Source organism: Trichoderma harzianum, assembly GCF_003025095.1.
Source record: "Trichoderma harzianum CBS 226.95 unplaced genomic scaffold M431scaffold_6, whole genome shotgun sequence".
Taxonomy (NCBI): domain Eukaryota; kingdom Fungi; phylum Ascomycota; class Sordariomycetes; order Hypocreales; family Hypocreaceae; genus Trichoderma; species Trichoderma harzianum.
The window spans coordinates 1882908-1899039 of NW_020209254.1; the positions used below are offsets into that span (position 1 = coordinate 1882908).

General features: G+C 50.7%; 6 protein-coding genes across 6 annotated transcripts; 3 read left to right on the forward strand and 3 right to left on the reverse strand.

Annotated features, from left to right (window-relative positions):
• Positions 1-764: 764 nt before the first annotated feature.
• M431DRAFT_16932 (hypothetical protein) lies at positions 765-1731 on the forward strand (the record flags this gene model as incomplete). The annotated part of the gene is made up of 2 exons (XM_024913015.1): positions 765-792; positions 869-1731. The coding sequence occupies 2 exons, from the start codon at positions 765-767 to the stop codon at positions 1594-1596; spliced, it is 756 nt and encodes a 251-aa protein (XP_024774768.1). The 3' UTR covers positions 1597-1731.
• A 51-nt stretch (positions 1732-1782) lies between these two features.
• On the reverse strand, positions 1783-2911 carry M431DRAFT_437338 (hypothetical protein). Its single transcript, XM_024915157.1, has 4 exons — positions 2794-2911; positions 2646-2731; positions 2433-2585; positions 1783-2376 (listed from the first exon to the last, which is right to left on the reverse strand). Exons 1-4 carry the CDS (start codon positions 2812-2814, stop codon positions 1995-1997), a joined length of 642 nt encoding a protein of 213 aa, XP_024774769.1. The 5' UTR covers positions 2815-2911; the 3' UTR covers positions 1783-1994.
• Positions 2912-3712: 801 nt separating this feature from the next.
• M431DRAFT_85121 (hypothetical protein) lies at positions 3713-6925 on the reverse strand (the record flags this gene model as incomplete). The annotated part of the gene is made up of 2 exons (XM_024923516.1): positions 3713-6505; positions 6587-6925. 2 exons carry the CDS (start codon positions 6923-6925, stop codon positions 3713-3715), a joined length of 3132 nt encoding a protein of 1043 aa, XP_024774770.1.
• A 2569-nt stretch (positions 6926-9494) lies between these two features.
• M431DRAFT_84807 (hypothetical protein) lies at positions 9495-10892 on the forward strand (the record flags this gene model as incomplete). The annotated part of the gene is made up of 5 exons (XM_024923471.1): positions 9495-9551; positions 9628-9688; positions 9828-9961; positions 10015-10198; positions 10255-10892. The coding sequence occupies 5 exons, from the start codon at positions 9495-9497 to the stop codon at positions 10890-10892; spliced, it is 1074 nt and encodes a 357-aa protein (XP_024774771.1).
• M431DRAFT_437518 (hypothetical protein) lies at positions 10886-11867 on the reverse strand. The gene is made up of 2 exons (XM_024915158.1): positions 11573-11867; positions 10886-11490 (listed from the first exon to the last, which is right to left on the reverse strand). Exons 1-2 carry the CDS (start codon positions 11681-11683, stop codon positions 11284-11286), a joined length of 318 nt encoding a protein of 105 aa, XP_024774772.1. The 5' UTR covers positions 11684-11867; the 3' UTR covers positions 10886-11283.
• A 39-nt stretch (positions 11868-11906) lies between these two features.
• M431DRAFT_508511 (hypothetical protein) lies at positions 11907-15858 on the forward strand. The gene has a single exon (XM_024919118.1). The coding sequence runs from the start codon at positions 12053-12055 to the stop codon at positions 15596-15598; it is 3546 nt and encodes a 1181-aa protein (XP_024774773.1). The 5' UTR covers positions 11907-12052; the 3' UTR covers positions 15599-15858.
• Positions 15859-16132: the final 274 nt, after the last annotated feature.

Here is a 16132-nt window from a genome sequence, read left to right on the forward strand (position 1 = left end):
TAGATTGGGTGCTTATTGGCAGCTCACTAGGATCGACGTCCGCCGGGCTAGGGAAATAGCGGGGATGTTTTTCAAACGTAGACAAAATTAGCTGCTGATGACGGTCAACTTTCTGATATAGACGATGTTAGTAGATATAGATGAATACAATGATCTGACAAAAGTAAAAAGGCAATTACACTCTATAGAAGGAATTTTGTTTTAACCGTATAAGTGAGGCTCTCTCCGTAAAGAGTTGCCATTACTACCCATAATAATGCCCATACAACGCCTGGCCATGTTGTCTACTTATTTTTGTCAACCCCTTCATTTAGTCCAAATCGGCACACATCAAGTTCCCACGCACCTCGCTTAATCAAAACCTCCTAGATCCGCTCCCTCATAGTCTCAATTACAAAGCGGCAAAATCGCATCTAAAGGCAAATACGCTCCGGAGACTTTACGATACGGTCTTAAGGTTCGGCTCGCGTGAAGCACCTTGAACAGGAAACGGGGCACGGCTCTATCTCCGACCATCTCCAGACGCCGAATACTCTTGGAACATGTCTCGTCTTCTCATGTGGTTGCATTTGTAAACGCTCTTAACTCCGGAGGCCGAGCGCTCTACCACAGCATAGGAATATGGCTTCATTATGGTATCGAAGGACTCAATAACTGCGTAGATATAAAGGTCGAAGGAAAGGCTTCATACGAGAGAGAGATCCGTAGTCAGAAAAAAGAAATAGACATTCATCATATTCATACATCCTAGTACTTCATTAAACATGTCTGCAAGCGTTGTTCTCGTCACTGGTATATACACCCATTCCCCCATCCAACCCAAACTACCCTCCAAACACAAAAATACTAACACTCAAATAAAAACAAGGCGCCAACCGTGGCATCGGCTACGAAATCGTCAAAGCCCTCGTCGAATCCCCCATCCCCTACCACGTCTTCCTCGGCTCCCGCGACATCACCAAAGGCAAAGCCGCCGCAGCCAAACTCCATCCTCGCAGCGGAAGCTCCATCTCCGTCCTCCCCCTCGACGTCTCCTCACCCGAATCCATCGCCAATGCCGCCGCCACTGTAAAAGCAGAGACAGGCCGCCTGGATATCCTCGTCAACAACGCCGGCATCGTCGACGAAAGCCCCGATTCTCTAACTCGGCTTCGCAACACGCTCGAGATCAACACCATTGCGCCCTTTGCTGTAACCCAGGCGTTCAAGCCCCTCTTGACAGTCCAACCTGAAGGCGCGGTCAAGGAGAAGCGCATTGTCTATGTATCGAGCGGCTTGGGCTCCATCGGCGCCAGGCTGGACCCCAAAAACCCTTATTATGGCTTTAGTGGTACCGAGTACCGCATGAGCAAGACGGCTCTCAATATGCTGGCCGCTTGCGACGCTTTCGAATTGAAAGACCACGGAGTCAAGGTTTTCGCCTTTGATCCGGAGTTTGTGGCTACGGAGCTGACGGGCACGCCTGAAGAGCGTCGTAAACGAGGTGCCCTTGAGCCGAGTGTTAGTGGTGAGAGCTGTCGAGATATCATTGAGGGGAAGAGAGATGCCGATACTAGCAAGTTTGTTAGCATCAATGGCGCAGAATGGCCATGGTAGAATAAGGACTTTGTAGTTCAATAGCAGCAAATAAAGGATGCCGGAGTCGACACATTATTTTGGAAGTCCAATGGTAAAAAGGGAAAAGTCCCCAATGAAAGCTGTAAAATTGAATCGAGTAATATACAGAGTTAGTCAGAAGACTCCAACCAAATAAACACACACATCCTAACCCATACCAAACCACTCTATGCCATTCAGCCAGATAAATTTGCTCTTCCTTAGCTGTCCGCAACAGTGTGATAAGTAGTGTCCTAAAACCGGAAGAGCCGACGGATCGGCTGGAATAATTCCACCTCATTTCACTTCTTTGTGGATTTGATCAATTTGTTTGCCACTGAAAGATTCAGTCTTCGTCCACAAACATCAATTTTTTGCAAAGCACATGATTCCATGGCTTATCTGCTCTTTCGGCTTTCACCATCAACCTGAGTAGCAGCGTACTTGTCGCTGAGCTCATTGTAGGCCTTGTTGAGCTGCTCGGCCTGCTTCTTGAGGTTCTGGAGATCCTGGTCCTTCTTCTCGAGCTTCTCCTTGAGAGCAGCAAGCTCGCCGGGCTTGCCGGCGACAGCCAATTTCTCGCTCTCCTTGGTGTTCTTGCTGGTGCCCTCGTAGGTCTTGAGCTTGTCCTCCAGACGCATGACTTCAAGGATCATGACGTAGGTGCGATTGAGAATCAAGGAGAGGAACAGCGTGAAGCCGCAGAGGTACATGTTGCGCTGAGAGTAAAATTTGCGGGCCTGGACTTCGAGACGCTCGGATCCCATGACAGCGGCAGCGCTATTGACGTCGTTAGAAAGGACGTATTATTTCCGGGTTTCTCAAGAAATACTCACTTTCCCTTAATGCCCTGCTCGTGCGCAGCCATAACCTCAAGCTGCACACGGTAGACGCGGTTGAGGCTGTCGACGAAGAGGATGAGGATGAAGACAAAGGTAATCTTCATCCAGTACTGTACTTTGGCGATCAATGGGCTCTCGGAAATGAAGCTATGATAACCTCGTCAGCGCGTGCCCCAAAAGCATATCGGGCGTTGTCGGGCATCGTACGTAAAGATCCTCCGCTTGATGTTGAACGGGAGGGGAATAAGCAACAGCATAAACAGGCCCATCTCGGCCATTAGAAGGCCAAACACCTTGTATCTCGTTAGCCCATGAAATCGCACCTCTCTCTCTGCATCAAGCTTCGTAAACATACAAGAGTGTAGTAGAGCGTCATCGTGGAGTCGGGGCAATGGCCTCCAATTGCAAGCTCTGATTGTTTTTGTCGGCGGGGGTAGCGCGGGAAGCTCGAGAACGGCAATTCAGCTCTCGACAGCTAAAGGCAGACGATAGATAGACGTTTGGTGCAGATAAAAGCGAAGAGTCTGTGAAGCCAATCCGCTGTTTTTGTAGGCGGGAGGAGGAAGAGAAGATGGAAGAAAAAACTCGAATTCCAGATGAAGTGTTCAGTTTGTCGTGTGGGTTCAGGTACCTCAGCTGTGCAGCTCCGTTGCGTGTCGAATCACCCACGTCATCGTTTCCTGTCTTGTGGCTGGGATCCGCCCCGCCCCCGCTACAGAGATGTGGCTTGCTAGCAACAGCCTGGGAGTGCTCTGTACTGCCTCTGGCTATCTTCTAACGGTTTTGATGTCAATATCTCATTGGCCAAATATGTCATGAGCGGATTTCAGTAGATTTATAGCTTCATCTCATTGAACACTGTAAATATGCAAAATAAACAACAGCATATGATGGCGTCTGGAGCCACTCATAGTCAAGGTATACATAGCCTGAGTCGCCGAAACAGGGCTTTGACCAAGGCAGACAGCTCTGCGCCACATTTCCTTAACCGTCCACGTAAAAGTACCCCGTAGCTGGCGTCGTCATATTGAGCACATGTTTTCACATGCCTGTAATTTACCTACCCAGCACCCTGCTGTTTGCTGTTTGAGGCCACGGTATGATGAATCTTTGGACTTTTCTTGTCAAGGTATAAACATTATCTAATAATTCATACAAAACAACGCTCTAGCTTCATTTGTTATCTGGCTCAATACACAACTCAGATCAGCCCCCGCAAATAGTTCTATGAGTATAGATTCCTTTCTTTTTACAACTCCTAACCCCCGTTACGCCTATGCCTCCTCCCTAAACTTCGCCGGTAGTCGTCTATTCCTGGACGTCCTGTTCCTCGTGGCTGATTCCTGGTCATCCTGATCGTCCTGATCGTCCTGGTCTTCGCTGTCTTCGCTGTCTTCGATTTCAATGGCATCCTCAGGTTCGTGCCCACGGCTTATTCTGCTTTGCTTCGGTGTCGAGGGTAAAGGTACTGGCGTCTGTACGGGGGCAGGCACGTTGGTATCTGCCCCAAGCTGCGATTCTTGAGTAGATTGTTGAAGAGGTTGAGCAGGCTGAGTAGGTTCAACTGGCTGGGATGGTTCTTTTGGCCTTTGGATGATCCGAGGGTGCTTTCTAGGTCGCCCGCTACCAGGTCGGGCTCCTCCTCGTTTGCCTCGAGGTTTCGGCTCCTCTCCTTTCACAGCCTGGGATGATGGTGTTTCGGGCTGATTGACTCTCTGTGATCTAGTTGTCTTCCGAAGCCGCTTCGAACCAAGAAGATCCCCTCCTTCGGAGTCAACACCCGATTCAGCTACAAATGACGTTGCGTTCGTGCTAGGTGGGTGATATTCCTCCTCCTCTGAGTCGATCAGCGTGTGACGCTTTCGCTTGCGAGTAAGAGTCTCTTCCATCATTTGCTGGACAGCCGCAGAATCTTCATCCGAGACCGTCATTGCTTCCATCAAAGTAGTCGTCGTCGTAGTCGTCGTAGTAGTAGTAGTCCTCACTGTCGTCTCCTTCTTCTTTTTCGATTTTGGCCTTCCCACCTTTTTGTGTTCGATCTTGGGTACTTTACGTGCAACTCGATCGCCAGTTTCGGCACGCTTTGGTCGACCAGCCTTTCTTGGCCCTCCTGGCTTCTCTCCAGACTTATTATCAAGCAGTTTCTTGGTAAGATTGGGAAAGTTCTCTCCGTAGTTGAAAAAGAGCTCCTCTCCGGCCTTGATATCCCTGAGAGCAGTAAATTTGATTCGGAACTCGCCGTTTACATAGAGAATGCGCGGAGTGATGTTGCATCCCCGCGTGTCGTGTTCCGAAGCGTGATTGATGTATCGACTCAGGTTGCCGTAGATGGCTGCGTCAACCCAAATACCCTCGTTTTCGAGCAGAGTAAATACGTATGATATGTTGGAGTCTTCGTCAAACACGTCGCCACGCCTTGCTTCGCGACGGACACCCTCGTCGTGGGTGATCAGCTCCCCAACGTACTCGACGATGAATTCGTCCTGAGCAATATCCTCGGCGGTAAACAGTCCGTAACCAACCCCTTCAAGTTGACTTTGTCCGAGAAGGAGAGTCTTGTGTCGTCCGCGCTGCAAGTCACAGTTTTGGCATCCCGTAGAGTGCAGCCATTCGTCTTCGGCGTTGGCAGGATCGGCACGTTCAAAGGCGCCGCATGAACCGCACAGTTGCGGATCACACTCACGGTTGAGCTGCACGCATATACAGGGCTTTTCTTTCTGTTTGGAAAGACACGTCTTGCCCTGAGAGTGACACGCACACCCTGTGAACTTGTAAAGGCAGTTTGCTTCGGTGCACCCGCAGAACCTCTCGCACAAAACTCCGGCATCCACACACGAGCATATTTTTGGGGCGCATGGACCATCGTGAGAGCATGGTTCAAGTAATTCACGCCGCTGATGTTCGTGAGTGATGGTATGGTCCTGCCAGTCTCCGAGGAGCATCTTTCGCTTGCGGTCATACCATCCAATATGTCGCGGACGAGGGGGTTCTGTAGGTTCCGGTTCAGGTATCATGATGTTGAGGGAAAGAAATTCCGCGTACACCTCATCGCAGTTGCGGTTCAAGAATTCAGTCGCGAGGCAGATGGGGTCCATTGTAGTTTTGCTGAAATCGGTCGTGATATACAAAGACCGCAGGAGAGTGCGCTCGTCTTCAGTCCATGGTTTCACCGTCACACTTGGATCAGGGGGGATTTTTAGACGATAGCACCTTCGCTGACAGGGCACGTCAGCAATCATATTAGCGCCTGCTGCTGCTATTCGTTTCCTCTTCAAAATATCTGACAACGGCGCGCAAGACGACAAGGAAAAAGTGCGTTTCCAGTTTTGGTGGTCGTACTCGCCGTGATCGCAAGAATGACTGAAGCAGATAAGGCACCCCAGAATGCAGTATGTGGCCAGATTGGACTCGACAACCTCATCTTCGCTATCTTGCTGGATGATGGAAACGTCCTTGGCCGCAGGCTTATTGTCCATGACACTATCGACAGACTCGTCGAGAAATAGCACCTTGCGCAACTCGATCTGCTTCAACTGCGGTTGATTTTCCTTAAAGGCTAGCTGAAATGCAGCGGTGAACATCTCTGCCGCCCTGCGCGCTTCTGGAGTCATCCTGTTTCCATCTCCTTGGGATCTGATAATATCCGTCTTTTGCTGGGGAGTTATCGCGTCATCGGATGCCTGGCTTGCCATGTAGCTGATGAGAGTGGATTTGTTGCAGAGTGGTATATTGAGCTTCTTAAGCCACATATCCAGATAAAGCGAAAGAGTCGCCGCGCGCTCGGCCTGGATGATTGCAACGAATTTTTCGTCGCGGTTCATGGGTTTGAAGCCTGATTTGAGATCAATGTCCTCCAATTCTTTAAGCCAAAGGTTGTACTTGGCCTCTTCAGAGCCTTCGAGATCGCGCAGATGTGGAACAAATGTCAGCATGGTGTTTGGCATCAGCACGTTCTTCTTAATTTCCACGTGGTGAAATCTGTAAGATGGGACAGCGTCCTTGTTGGTTTTGATGCAAACCACGTTGTAGCGAACATCCTTGTGATCCTTTTTGTTTTTGTTGTGGTGCTAGGCGGGGGGAGTCAATTCTCAATGCTCAAACGTCCAATTTCAAGCTTCAAATTTCAAATGTTGGCAATGGGTTCTGACCTTGAATTTGATTTTAATTTGCTTCCCCTTGAGCTCTGGATTCGGATGAGTCTCCAGCTCGCGAAAGAGATCCAGTCCATGATGCGTGCGCCACTCTCTGCATTTGGCAGACTCAATGGCGTGGGCGACGAGCGATGCGTGGTCTCTCCGAACTTCCTGGTTGAAGGCTGTGAGCTGTTTGGCGAGCGTCGGGACGGTCCATTCCGTTACAGGAACCGTCTGAGCCTTGGGCGTCTGCACTGCTTCTGGCTGGCGGTGGCCATCTCGCGACGGCGTTGCGTTCATTGGGGGAGGCAGGTTGCGAGCTGGACTAGCGCTAGATCCAGGGTTCTCTGGCATGACAGGCGCATGTTCAACGACGCGATCTGCCACAGGCATGGACGCGCGATTAGGAAGAGGTACAGGTGTCCAACCGCTGGGGTGGACGTCAGGTGTGATGTAGGTAGCCGGAGCAGGAGGAGCAGAAGCGCAGGTTCTGGACAACGGAGGAGGGCTAATGGGACCTCTGGTTGAAACCGCGACGCCAGATCCGCTAGTCAAGTCTAGACGGCCCAGGTGGCTTGGGTCACCATCTTCGGATGCTGCGAATATTGGTACTGGTACTCCGTGGGGCATCATCCTTGCCTGTCGAAAATCAAATCTCTGATTCGCTCTGTTTCCGTTTGTGTTTGTGTTACAGCAGTGTTCTCGGCCAGACGGGCGAAGGATGCCGCAGACCCGAGTCTAAATGAACGGCCGAGGTGCGCAAAAGGGTCAGGGTCTGCATGAGAGGCCCCGAGAGAGTGTGTGAAGAATGGAATGGAACGAAAGAATAGATAGCAAGTCTTAGCACGCTGTTGAATTGACGACGAGAATCAAGGCGGGCGAGCGATGGGCGGTGCGGTACTCATGTGAGGCTGAGGGTGAAAGATTTCTGGGTGAAATTGGATGGATGAGATTTGACCGTCCAACTGCAACTGCAAGGCGCCGCCTCTGATTCCTGAGCCCAAGCCACAAAAACACAACACAAGCCCAATCCCAGCGACCGCTGCACCGATGAAGGGGGGATTGGATTAGCAGAGCATTTCCATGCAGTGCACCGCTGCTGATCAACAAAGGGCCACCCAACAACTGGCGCTTGGGATTATAAAGATCGCGAAATCGAGAGGCTTCCAGATCGCGTTCTGAATTGAGAGCCCCGGAGCACGCGAGCCCTGGTTGGCCGGGCCGGGCTATTTGTGATTGGCCAGAGCTTATGGCCCAAGTCCACAAAGAAAATCGGTCGGCTAGGCCAGATTCGGTGACGCGTTTCTGGGGGCACGGGATGAATTACAGCAAAGACCAGCTTCATTGTCTGCATAGAATAATGGACATGTTGGTACTTGTGCATCAACACATGTCGCATTTTGTGTTTGTCGACTTTGTTCTCTTTGTCTACTAGGGATTTTTTGGCTTTTTCTTTGTATCCATTCAGCCACTATCGCCGAAGTGGACGCTTATCAAACAGGCTCTACATCCGTTTGGGAACCTTCAATTCCTCTGCTCAGGTGGCGTGTACTATACTGTACATTTTCTTCCCCTTCTGCTCAGTAAAGCACCATCACCAGTCATGAAAGGGTTCTTCACCTTGACACCTGAAAAGAGCCACAGCCTGAGAATCAGATCTGATAGATGTGTCATCAATAGCCCAATCTAAGCTACCATTGCTACTACTATCGTAGATACTTCGTAAGTCCAAGTGCCGAGCATGTGGAGCTGGTACCTGCATGAAACTCCAAGGCTCTCGTGGATCCCCGTCCAGATATGGATGGATTCGCCAGGCTGTAGAGTTGCTTCGTGGGAGCAAAAGGGCTAAGCGAGCATCCCAGCATCAGGGATTAATTTCCACGTCTGGAGATTCTGCATCTGATGTGCGCCTGTCAAGAAAACAAGGTTTACATACGGAGTACAGCTGCAGATGAGATGCGTCTCCATTTCACAGCTCTGGATATTAACTCCCCCCCACTGCGGGAGTCGAGGCTGCAGGACCCCTACTTTCTGTGATCTATGCATTGAGCCAATTGATTCTAGATCAGAGAAGCTACACATCATTATTATGTCTTTGCAAGCTGGTTATCTTGCCAATTGAAGCAGCGAGATGGAGAATAGCTTGGCTATTGCAACTAAACAGGATCAATCCTCCACAGGTACTCACAGAAGCGAGCGCTATGGACTGACTGACCTCCACTGCTACTACTTCGATAGCAATCCATGACGCATCGTGTCTCACTCTGTCAGATGCTTCCCCCCAGAATAAAAAAACAAGAAAAGCAGAAATGAGTTTGTGCTTGCGATTCACTTTCCCCTAGCCCGCGCTAGCATCTTCCCCAGCAGCGTCCTCCAACTGAATGCGGCATGGCGCATCATGGCCAACAACACGGGCGGCCGTGTCTCAGCCCAGGAATCTTCCAGTCGAGTCTACCGGCTGAGACATGCAGTTTAGACAGCTGCCAGGTAGAGGTACCCAAAATCACCCGCCTTATCACTCTGGTCCGCTGGTCCCGGGCCCTGATCTGACGTCGTCGCCGTAGTACCAGAGGCGTTGGATTGGGCCTAGCGCTGGGTTGAGAGAGGACTCCTCTTCAGTCAAGGCTCAAACAGGCTCCTGAGCTGCGGGGATGACGTAGCGAAGGCGCAACAGCTGTCCAGCCGATGACGATCCGCCAGCTCCGCCAAAAAAGCAGCCAGCCGTGACATTCTTATAATCATCTCCCCATCCGTCCCCTCCTGTGCCAATTCTGGCATCTTCCCGTATTGATACCGCCTACAAACACCATTAGCTGGCTATTTTCTGTGCGCTCAATCCCTATCGCATCGCCATTGTCTATTCTATTCCCACATCTTCACGCATCGCAATTCTTAGCAGTTAGCGCTCAGCCACACCGCCAAAATGCATCGAACATATTCCATGCGCCAGTCCCGCGCGCCGACGGCCTCGCAGCTCCAGGTATGGATCGGCCGGCATCTGCCATCTTGAGACCTCCTGTTGTTGGAGCTCAGGGACTGACAAGTCTGATGAATAGAGTCCGCCCCCTCCGCCGTCGTCTACCAAATCCGGCCGTTTCTTCGGAAAGGGAAGCTTGGGTGAGTACTGCGATAGCTCTTCTAGCATTGTGCTACCCCGCTAGCACCGATCGAATGACTTTAGCTTCGATCGTTGTCTTTTCACGCCTGCTTTAACCGCGAGACTCGGTGTGTTTACGTCGACTAATCAATGGTGCAGGCCATGCTCTTCGTCGCAATGCCGGTGGCGCCTTTGGGCCAGACCTGGCCAAGAAGCTGTCCCAGCTTGTCAAGATGGAGAAGAACGTTATGCGAAGTATGGAGCTTGTCGCCAAGGAGCGCATGGAAGTCGCTGTATGTTTTGCACCCCATCGTTCATCGTCTTGCTGAGACTGACGTGTTAATAGCAACAATTGTCCCTTTGGGGCGAGGCTACCGACGAAGATGTCTCTGACGTCACTGACAAGATCGGCGTTTTGCTCTACGAAATTGGCGAGCTAGAGGACCAGTACGTCGACCGATACGACCAATACCGCATTACCATGAAGAGCATCCGCAACATTGAAGCATCGGTTCAGCCCAGCCGAGACCGTAAGACGAGACCCCATGTCGAGTAGACGACTTATAACAAAAGCTAACCTCACCAGGCAAACAAAAAATCACCGATCAAATCGCCCAATTAAAGTACAAAGAACCAAACTCTCCCAAGATTGTGGTGCTTGAACAGGAGTTGGTCCGCGCTGAGGCCGAATCGCTCGTGGCAGAGGCTCAGCTCTCCAATATCACACGCGAAAAGGTCAAGGCTGCTTATATCTACCAGTTTGACGCCCTCCGCGAGCACTGCGAGAAGGTTGCCATTATTGCTGGCTACGGAAAACATCTGCTCGACCTCATCGATGATGCTCCCGTGACTCCCGGCGAGACCCGAGCTGCGTATGATGGATATGAGGCTAGCAAGGCTATCATCCAGGATTGCGAAGATGCTCTCACCAACTGGGTCACTTCCAACGCTGCCGTGAGCTCCAAGCTTTCTACCCGATCCCGCAATCTTTCTCAGCGGCGGCGCAACACCATCCGAGCTAGAGAAGAGGGTCACGACTTGTCCCACCAGGACGTGCCGCTGAACGACAACGGCTCTTGGGTTCAACAACAACAGGGCGTGAGAATGGATAGTGACGCCGAAGAGGAAGAAGAAGAGGAGGAGGAGCGTCACTCTGCCCTGGGTAGCGACGGAGGAATGAACGGCGAGTCCCGAGGCCGCACTCAAGAAATCCTCGCAGCTTAGGATGCCGGCTCATCGTCCGTGCGAACACAAAACAACAAAAGGGGAAACAGTCTTGGTGGGCAAGGGCTAATCGCCAATAATTTCGATTTGAATGCCGCCGAACGGCGGGGGAGTTTTGGACAAGGCTGGAACAATCACCGGTTGGGTCAATGTGCTTTAGTCTCTTTCGAACAGTCTTTTGGCGCGTGGCTATTCATTAATACCTGGTATGAGTTACATAATTTTATATGAAGTAAAAATAACTCCAATGATCATATCCGCTGTATCATGTATGCGTAGCCAATCCCCATTTGGCCAAGGTGAATGCACAAACCTCAAAACGCCACCCTGCTTCTGTCATGAAACATCTTTCGTAGCTCTATATACATGTAGATGCCCTCCCACCTTGGCCTCATGCAGACTGAGTTTTCATTTGGCTCAAGAACTGTTCAGCCTCCATCTTCACAATGTGATGTCCCGGAACAACGATTAGGCCCAGATATCGAGACGTCATATCCAGGATAGTTGAGCTGCCAGAGGCATTTGCCGCAGCCGCACTACGCTCCTCTTCCGAAGGCTGACGGTATTCATGTGTGTTTCCCAGCACAATATTCCTATCCTACGTCATCGAAAACCAGATTTAGCATCAAGAGCACGATAAATTACAAAGCCTGCCCTTCCTTTTGCTCGGGGAAACGAACCGGATCTGTGCATTTGAAAGTGCCCCGAAACATGCGGCCATCTGTGGTGTAGACACGCAAACTCTGGTTTAAAAGAGATGAAATATACTCATGAGCCTCATCTTTATCCATGATGAAGACTAGCCTTAGCTTGGAGCAGCGCAAGGATGGAGGTGCAAGAGAATCAAAGCGTGGGGGAAAAGCTGCATCTGCTGCGGCCGAGAGACGCTGCGATAAATCGAGCTAGCCAATAGATAGGGCTGAATCTGTGCTGGACAGCCCCACTGCCTTGACTACAATAGCGTCACTGCACGAGTCGATCGATCATCGTGAATCTTCAACTCTTCTTCATCACACGGAATTGCATCGAGTACTTGCATTTCCGCCTCTACGACTGCGGTGGAAGCGAGTCGACCTCGCACAAACCCGATCGCAATGCCATCACCGCCTCACTAGCCAAACCAACCAGTCGCGGGTTATCAGTAGGCTCGCACTCTCACCATGGGTGTTAACGGGCTTTGGACGGTGATCCAGCCGTGTGCACGGCCTACCAACCTGGCGACGCTCAATCGAAAGCGTCTGGCCGTGGATGCATCGATTTGGATCTACCAGTTTCTCAAGGCTGTTCGTGATAAAGAAGGCAATGCGCTTCGCAACTCTCATATTGTGGGATTCTTTCGGCGCATCTGCAAGCTTCTCTGGTTCGGTATCCAGCCCGTCTTTGTGTTTGATGGCGGCGCTCCAGCATTGAAGCGAGCAACCATTCAGAAGCGCAAACAGAGGCGAGAGGGAAGACGAGAAGATGCCGTCAGGACTGCTGGGAAGCTCCTGGCTATTCAGATGCAGCGACTCGCAGAGGAAGAGGAGGAAAAACGCAAAAGGGAAAAAGAGAGGCCGCGCCCAGTAGAACCAGAAGAAGAAATTCCCGAAGCCAACGAATTGGTCTACGTTGAGGAGATTGGCATGTCTCAGCAAGAGAGGATGCGCAATCGCAAGTTTTATAAGCAAGATGCCTATCACCTGCCGGAACTCGAGGGTGGAATAGCATCGATGGGAAAGCCAGATGATCCTCGAATCATGAGCGTAGAGGAGTTGGAAGAATATGCACGCCAATTCAACAACGGAGAAGACATCAACCTGTACGACTTTAGCAAGATTGATTTCGATGGCGACTTCTTCAAGAGCCTTCCGCCGCCAGATCGGTACAACATTCTCAACGCGGCGAGATTGAGGAGTCGACTCAGAATGGGTCTGAGTAAGGAACAGCTTGATGATATGTTTCCTGATCGCATGGCTTTCTCGAGATTTCAGATTGAAAGAGTCCAGGAGAGAAATCATTTGACGCAGCGACTCATGTATGAAATCGGAATGTCAGGCACTGACCTGACCCTCGGCGTTAATGCGCGTATCGCGGGAGAAAGAGATCGAGAATACATCTTGGTGAAGAATGAGGGTGTGGAAGGAGGCTGGGCTCTTGGAGTGGTCAGCAAAGACAAAGATGTCGGGGAAGCCCACAAGCCAATCGATGTGGATGCTCTTCAATTTCAATACCAGACAAAGGAAGAAGAGAGCGAAGAAGAAGACTTTGAAGATGTGCCAATTGTGGGCGTCAATCGACTACCCAAACTGTCCCAGTCAGATGCTGCAAGCTTCCAAGCTGCTCAAGATATAAGTGGCAGACGACAGCAATTTTACGCAAACCACAGACAGGATGCTGTCAATGACGAAGGCGCCAACGAAGACTCCTTGTTCGTTGGGGGAAGATTGGACCCGACTGAAAATATTCTCGAAGAACAGCCTGCGGAGCATATGCATCCAGAAGAGGAGCATGATCTCAATCTTGCAATCGCTTTATCATTGCAGAGCCAGCACGGCATTGGCCGGGAGTCAGAATACAACATCGATGTGGATGATGACGTTCGAGACGAGCCTGAGTGGACTCAAAAAGCCGTGGAAGCGCCAAAGCCTATTGGTCGTAGTAGCGGCTCAATGATTGCGCACATTGTGAACAACCGGGCCAATGCAGCTGTTCCGAAACGACAAGAAGCCCCAATATCAGAAGAGAAGGCAAAAGAGAGCGACAGTGATGACGATATGCAGGCAATCCTAGCAAAGTCACGGAAGATGAAGAAACCTCAGCCAAAGCCAGCTTTTGAGAATAAGAAGAACCCATTTGATGGACCGCTTCCGTTTCCAAAGCTGGATTGGGGTTCATCTCTGTTCGCTAAGAAAAAGACGCCTCAAGAGAAACCAATTGTGGTTACAGCAGGTGGAGATGACGGACAACTGGATAAGGAGGGAGAACAAGAAGATGGCTTAGGCGGCGGCTTCGAAGTTGTTGAACCTCAGCAAGAAGATGGCCCCAAGCCGCTGCCTCCGTGGCTAGTAGATGATGAGACAGATATTCGAGAAGCAATCAAGAAACAGCAAGACGTCGAAAGAGAAATCAATGCTCAGGATAGAGCTGAAGCGGAGGAAGAAGAAAACCTTCGACGAAAAGAGTTGCGGGATAAGTTGATCGAAATTCCCTCTGAGGATGAGGATGACGATGCCAGCGATGATGTCAAAATTATTGAGATACCACCATCACCAGAACCGGCACCGATTTCTAGCCCTACGGTCGACAAAGTCCCAGAGGATGATTTAAACATCGAGCCACCTACAACTGAGCCTGCTCCTGAGGAGAAGGGAAGAGTAGAGAGCGAATCGCCTGAGCCTGAGTTTGAAGAAATTTCCATACTCGAAGCTCCCACTGCTTCGACCCCACCGGTTGTTGAAGCGCAGGAGAGCCATGATTCACCCGAACCTGAGTTTGAAGACGTCCAGCCAGCGGACAGCACAGTAGCTCAGGGAGATCCGCAAGCAGATGCTTTCTTAATTGAAAGCCTTCCCTTGGGTCAGCCTCCAGCAGATGGCATTGCGGATGACGATGACCTATTTGCCGAGGTGGAATATGATGAGTTTAGTGACCCTGAGGACGAAGAACTCCTAGCACAGATGGCTGAAGAGGCAGAGGAACACGCGCGCTTCGCTAGTGAACTAAACAAGAAGTCTACACAGCAAAACAAAGAAGACTATGAGCGAGAACTAAGAGCACTTCGAAATCAGCAGAAGAAGGATCGTCGTGACGCAGACGAAGTGACTCAGACCATGATTACAGAGTGTCAGGCTTTGCTTCGCCTCTTTGGTATCCCTTATATCACCGCGCCAATGGAAGCAGAAGCGCAGTGTGCGGAGCTGGTCCGGCTTGGTATGGTTGACGGCATCGTCACAGATGACTCTGATACCTTTCTCTTTGGAGGGACGCGAGTTTACAAGAACATGTTTAACAGCAACAAATTTGTCGAGTGCTATGTCGGTGCAGACCTCGATAAAGAAATGTCTCTGTCCCGAGACCAGCTCATCTCTCTCGCTCAGCTCCTAGGATCGGATTACACAGAAGGACTACCTGGCGTCGGTCCGGTCACAGCCGTGGAGATTCTTTCCGAATTTCCCGGCAAAGACGGCCTTGACAAGTTCCGCGAATGGTGGAAAGAGGTTCAATCCCAAACGCGGCCCAAGGAGGCCGATGCGTCCTCCTCTTTCAGGCGCAAATTCCGCAAGTCACAGGCCACTAAGCTCTTCTTGCCGCTCGGATTCCCAAGTCCAGCCGTTTACGAGGCCTACCTTCACCCAATGGTCGACAGTAGTACGGAACCGTTTCAATGGGGCGTCCCTGATGTGGCAGGGCTGCGAGAGTATCTCATGGCCACGATCGGATGGGGCAAGGAGCGCACGGATGAGGTGCTCGTACCAGTGATTCGGGACATGAATAAGCGGGAGATTGAAGGGACACAGAGCAACATTACGAGGTTCTTTGGCGGGAGCGTTGGTGCTGGCGCAAGGGAGACATTTGCTCCCAGGCAGAGAGTTCAGGGGAGCAAGCGAATGGCAGCTGCGGTGGATAGACTGAGGGCGAATCTGGCTGGGGAAGAGGAGACTCCGGAATCAGGGGAGGGTTCAGAGGCTAACAAACGTAGGAAAACGAACAGACAGAGGCGTGCTTGAAATCTTAGTGTACAACTCGCATAAATGCTGGGCTGTTGGATCAACATGGGATTTTGTATAGTCATTTTCTATAGTTATTATGGATCTGATCTTCTCATCAGTCATATTTCTCATTCAATTATAGAGTAGCTATTCATATATGACTATGTAGTGATCCTGAAGAGCACCCATCCCAACATGTGGCATTTTCAGAGCATGAAATATGTCCCAAAGAATGAGCACGTGCCCGCTTCAGCTTCACAAGGACAGCATCCAAGGCGCAATTCAAATTCAATATATTTCTTGTTTTGAATAATCTTGCTTACCAACAAAAGATAGCATAAAATTCCATAATAAAGCATATCATCATGCAGCATTGGTATTTCCACGTATTGTCTCAATTGCTGCAATCATGAGAGTGCCAACCTCGGCAGCCCCCCACGTGACCCGCCTTAAGCATTCTGCTACGAAATCGGACGGCTAAACCTCGGAACTTCATCCCGCCCACAGCCGTCCAAGCCAACTCCGTATGCGACGATTGATTCGCCGCGCGCC

Bases quoted from the DNA above. Each gene is read 5' to 3' on its own strand.
- M431DRAFT_437338 (XM_024915157.1), bottom strand. From the start codon at position 2,814: ATGACGCTCTACTACACTCTT. The intron at 2,586-2,645 runs GTACGATGCCCG...AGGTTATCATAG, and splicing joins ATCAAGCGGAGGATCTTTAC to CTTCATTTCCGAGAGCCCAT. The intron at 2,377-2,432 runs GTGAGTATTTCT...CGACGTCAATAG, and splicing joins GAGCAGGGCATTAAGGGAAA to CGCTGCCGCTGTCATGGGAT.
- M431DRAFT_437518 (XM_024915158.1), bottom strand. From the start codon at position 11,683: ATGGATAAAGATGAGGCTCATGAGTATATTTCATCTCTTTTAAACCAG. The intron at 11,491-11,572 runs GTTCGTTTCCCC...TCGATGACGTAG, and splicing joins CTTTCAAATGCACAGATCCG to GATAGGAATATTGTGCTGGG.
- M431DRAFT_508511 (XM_024919118.1), top strand. From the start codon at position 12,053: ATGGGTGTTAACGGGCTTTGGACGGTGATCCAGCCGTGTGCACGGCCT.